The 5591-nt window shown below is 33.9% G+C and overlaps 1 protein-coding gene across 1 annotated transcript; it reads left to right on the forward strand.

The window, feature by feature from the left end:
- Window positions 1-1247: 1247 nt before the first annotated feature.
- On the forward strand, window positions 1248-2060 carry LOC142608701 (uncharacterized). Its single transcript, XM_075780395.1, has one exon. The coding sequence runs from the start codon at window positions 1248-1250 to the stop codon at window positions 2058-2060; it is 813 nt and encodes a 270-aa protein (XP_075636510.1).
- Window positions 2061-5591: the final 3531 nt, after the last annotated feature.

Raw genomic sequence — 5591 nt, forward strand, 5'->3', positions numbered from 1 at the left:
TTCTTATATGAAAATTGTTGATATGGCTAATGGCTAAAATAAAAAATTAGTTTATTGCCACATCAACGGAAACCAATTTTTTTATTTTTGTCTAGCCAGGTTAGCAATTTCTATCCACAAAATAATGGTAAGGACTAAATTGACATGATAGGTTAGAGACCAAATTGAATATGGTGTAAAGGACAATGATCAAATAATTATTATATATATATATATATATATATATTTAGTTACTTATTTAACAAAGAAATATGTGTAAAATTGGGTGTGAATTTAGATGTGATGGGAAGGTCTTTTATACATTTTTCTCTTGAAAAGGAAAAGTATATAATTATTTAAAAAATATAGAGGAGAGAGACAAAGCTAAGCAACGTAAGCCAATAATAAAATTTGCAAAAGTAAACCAAAATCGATTTTATTTTTCGTGAAAATACTTACAAATCCAAACCCAAAACCTAGGAGTATTAGGAATAGATTTCCCACACATGCAACAACGGCATTGTTCAGGAGGTGCGCTCTTTATATAAGGGAATTGATTCAAGGAATTGATCTGCTAGAAAAACTTTCAAAAGCTTTTTATTTTTTTTAAGAAAAAAATATCAAAAGCTAGGTATGTAATATGTCATTATTAAAAGTAGTTTTCCTTCCTTTGTTATTATGTTCTTTCCTAGAATTTCATGTATGGATTCTGATCTCAATATATATCACTTATAAAATCACAAAGTTTAGAATATGAAGGGTTCCTTAACTAGTGGAGATAAAAGCAGCACAAAAAACTTTAGATTATGGAGTTAAGGGTGGCCTTCTCTTTTCTGTGTTGGTCATAGGAATCTCATTTTCTTTGTGGTCATTTTTCTTTTATTTGTTTTCCTGTGCGTAACATACAATTGTAAAAGAAAAAAAAAATTGCATGCTATATATTTTTATTTATTTGATAAACACACACACATTGCATGCTATATATTATACCATTAGAGTAGCTAAGTGTCGTTATATTGTACTTCTGAAAAATTAATTTTCTTTTATCTTTTTCTTTAATAGTACGTGAAGACTGAGTAATGGAAGAGGCACACGAAAGGAAAGAGCGACCGCAAGAACCAAGTAATGAGAAAAAATTTATGCTTTCTTATCCTCCTACTGACCCACAATCATATCCTTGGTTAGTAATATGTGATGGGAAAGATAAAGAAAGGCAAACTTTTTTTAGCATATCAAAAAACTATTTTTACACAAGGACCATTCCGGAGATGCGCAATAAACTAATATACACTAGTACTAATGGTTGGTTGGTGTTAAAGGATCTCGATTCAAACAATTTGTGTCTTTTGAATCTTACTTCTAAAGAGATGATGCAGCTTCCGCGATTGGTAGACATTCCAGTCTTTCCAGATGATGATATTTGCATTCTAACAGCAACACCAGATGACCCCAACCATCAGTTTCATGTAGTATTCATTCATTCCAAAACATGCACATTTTATTTTTGCCAGCTTGGTGATGAAAATTTTTACAAACAAACCTTTGAAGAAAATGGGTCAGAGTTTATTTGTTCTGCTACATTTTATGGAGGAAAAATTCACCTTTCGATATACTTTGGAGTGCCTGCAGGGAATTTATTATATACTGCAGAGTTTGTGGGTAGAGAAATTTATTTTACCAAGTTGGCAGTAGAGGATATTGACAAATCCTTACCTACTAATATATATAGTTTCCGAACTTACCTCATTGAATCGTGTGGTGAGCTCTTGTTTGTTAAACAAATGTTTTTTGGATCGTACGGGAGAAAGGTTCACAGTTTCCTAATTTTTCGGATGGATTTTTCAAAGAAAGCATGGGTCCAAGTGAAGAACATAGGAGAGCGTGCTATTTTTATTTCTGATAGGAGCAACATATCTTGTTTTGTACCAAAGAACGGAGTCAAACGGAATTCAATTTACTTCACAATAACCTCTAGTCGATTGCTTTACGTCTTTGACTTGGAAGATGATACCGTTACAAAGTTCCTACCTTGCCCTACCGTAACTCGTCGTGATTTATATCTTGATTGGGTTATACTATAATAGCATTACTGTTATATTTCAATTGTTTAATTAGCAGTTCCATTTTATTCCTCTTCCTATTAGGTTATACTATAATAGGATTATTGTTATATTTCAATTGTTTAATTGCCAGTTCTATTTTATTCCTCTTCCTTGAATACATAGATATCTAAGCCCTTTTCTCATACAAAGAGCTTTTTTGAAGTGGATGCTTGAATAATTTTTTGAAGGCTCTTGCAAATTTATGTGAGCTTTAACCAATAATATATAAGTAAAAAAAAAAAAAAAATATATATATATATATATATATCTATAGAGAGAGAGAGAGAGAGAGAGAGAGAGAGAGAGAGATATTAACTGATATTGAAATATCCCATTCTTTCCCCAAACCGAAACAGTATGTGGTGCAAGTAAAATGAAACTCCCGATAAATGCACTTGTTTTGGAGATTGGAGGCGCAAATGATCAACCGTAATTGCTTCCTTAACTTGTGCAATACTATACAACTCAAGAAATGATTACTTTAAGCTGAGAACACACTAAATATCAATCCAAAATAGGATAAAATTTTAACAAATGATGATCGCTCCATAACTATTTCTCATTATTATAGGTCAAGATGCCAATCGATTTTTACTTAATAATTTTCTAAAAGTAAAATCTACTTTCTTTCTTTCTCTATTTTTTTCATTGTTATTATATAAGAGTTCTAAAATTATATAATAAAATTTAGTAATTAGACTAGTATATAATAAAATAAATACTAAATGGAATCCTATGTTCCTCTTTCTTGATTGGATAACATGAAAGAAAAATAATAAGATAATGGAAAAGAAGTGCGTTAATGTTTAATATTTTTTATAAATTTTTTTTTTGTGATAATGCGTTAATGTTTAATAATACATTGATTATGTCATATACATAATACATGAACAAGCTTTTTGAGCAATACGAGAAAACTAAGATAAATTAATAATCAAATGTATATTTTTTATCCTACTTCCACAAATATTTCAAATTGGGTCAGCCTGGATAACCCTCAAAGAATTGTCTCCCCAGGCACAAACTAAATACCATATTAAAACATGTAACCCTCATAAATAAACTAATTTGGACAAACTCCTTACGGGTGACTCAGCTGAACTTAAAAGAATCATGGTAAAATGCAATTCCACACATACATGGATATCATAGAATTTTGCTACAGATTTGTATCATTTGAATACAAAGGGCACTTTGCAGTTTCAAAAATGAGAGTGAATGCTAAGCATCAAGGTTCACATTAAGATAAATCTTTTTTTTTTTTTTTTGAGAAGCAGATAAATCTTTGAAGAACAGAAGAAAACAATATGAAGGGAACTAATTTTCTTTCATGGACTGTTTTTTATATATAGGATAATTTATAACAAACACCTTTCCCTGACATATATATGACCTTTTAATCTTAGGCCAATCTATGGATAATAGTATCCCACTAACATTATTGGCTTTAAGATGGGGAATGTTGCCAGCAACCTATTGAAGACTATTGAGAGATCAGCTAAGGCTAGTCCCATTGCTGATAGGTCTGATTGCCTCTTTTCCTTGGTGCAATTCCTTAGGAAACCTGGGACTAACTTATTTTATCTTTCTTTTTATTTTATTTTTCTCGTTTGTTTCCCTTTTCTTTCCATCAAATCAGAACTAAACTCTAAACCCAATTAAATTACTCATGAAATCCATGTTATGTTGACACTCTACCCCCACCAAAGTGTAATTACCCCGGCCCTTCTGCATTATACCTAACTTTATAAATATTATATATCCAAGTTATAGTTCTTTAAATATTAAGGATAATTACAGATTACGTACATGTGGTTTAACCTAAATTTAATTTACTCACCTGTGGTTTCATTTTTGACACTTTACCCACCTGTGTTTCATTCTGTTTATGCTCCGTAACCCACCTCTAATTTTTCTGTTACTCTAACAAGTTTCACCAAAAAATCAAACAAGAAATCAAATCAAACACTCCTCTCCCACGCACTCTCTCACACTTGCTCACCCACCTGAGATCTTAGATGCTACAGTGGCACCCACTTGATTTATTAGTCCGAGAATCATCTAGGTTTTCATCGTGCAAGGAAACTAAGGAAGAAGGAGACCTATAGATTCTGGGTTTTGAGCGTTACCAACCTGTTCATGTTAGGGAACACTTTCAATCTTAATCCATTTGTGTTTCTCTCTATTGGGTGGGCTTCAGATCAGTGTGGGGTCGTGGTGCTGTGGGTGGACTTGGGTTCGTGGGGCTGTGGGTAGCAGCTCGCCGTGGGTCTTAGGATTGATGGATAGAAAAGCGGCGAAGATAGGAGCATAGTGTTGGACAAAGACGGAGGCAAGATCGACAATGACAAGCTCATCGATAAGTTTGGCCATAATTATTGATTATTGATTTTGAGGTGTTAATGTGGATAGTTCTTTGTTGGGTTTGTTTTGATTTGAGATATAGAGAGGGGCTGTTTTAATGTAATGGCTATTACCCGGTGTTTTAGCTTGTTGTTTCATGGAGATACTATTTTAAGATAATTTGTCCTCTTTTTTCTTGTGTTGTAGTATTAGTAAAAGATGAATTTTTAGCATTGTTCTATTGAGAAAAAAGATACTGATGATGCCGAAAATATCACCAGTGAGTTGCAAGCGCTCCTCAAACGAAAGCAATACCTGCAAAAAGAAAACAAAGGACCTAGAAGAGAGCACCGGTGTGGTGTCGGCCGAATACCCTCCGAAGGTCAAGTTAAAATCTTGTTCCTTTAACCCTAGAGTGCCAGAGTTAAGAATGTTGTGCGTACCTTCGTACTTAGGGTTTCTGGGGTATTTATATTGAGTAGAATTACCTTTCTTTTAGGATACATCTTCCTTCTCAAGTTCCTTTCCATATAGGAGTCTTCCCAAACGTGTGTCGCAAGAAGTCCAAGTATGCACGTTTGCGTGGGGATAAAGCAAAAGCTCATCTAAAATATATCAAACGACATGCCACGTGGAATCTACACTTAATTTATATAGGACGGATATTAAGCAATATTTAACCGTCAAGTTAGAATCTTACGGCGTCTATCCGTCCTCATTATCTCCGTCCATTTACTATTTTTATCCCCTTCAGTTGCCCCCTTCAGTCCTTGGATCCGTCCTTAGAACCTGACGGATCCATGGAATGACTAAAAGCAATGTATTAAGTGGGGACGGCCTTGATATACCACAACGGATGACACGTGGCCTGCATTTCTGACGAAGACCACATGGCCCTCGTGGATTGGCTATTTCCTCAAAACGAGGCGTCGCTTCGTATTCTGTGCCCTTAGCTCTATAAAAAGCCAGATTTTCTCCCTTCATTTTCTCTTCTTATCAAAAAATTAGCGAGTAGAGCGCAATCCGTCACATCTATTGTGTCTTCCTGTTGTTCAGCAGATCCGTCCATCGTTCCTTGTCAGAAACAATCTCGCTCCGGTATGTATTCCAAACCTTTCTCCGTCTTCCCTTTAATTTTATTGTTTCAAATATATGTTCTTTCTTTAG

This window comes from Castanea sativa, chromosome 9 (assembly GCF_040712315.1).
Source record: "Castanea sativa cultivar Marrone di Chiusa Pesio chromosome 9, ASM4071231v1".
Taxonomy (NCBI): domain Eukaryota; kingdom Viridiplantae; phylum Streptophyta; class Magnoliopsida; order Fagales; family Fagaceae; genus Castanea; species Castanea sativa.

Bases quoted from the DNA above. Each gene is read 5' to 3' on its own strand.
- LOC142608701 (XM_075780395.1), top strand. From the start codon at position 1,248: ATGCGCAATAAACTAATATACACTAGTACTAATGGTTGGTTGGTGTTA.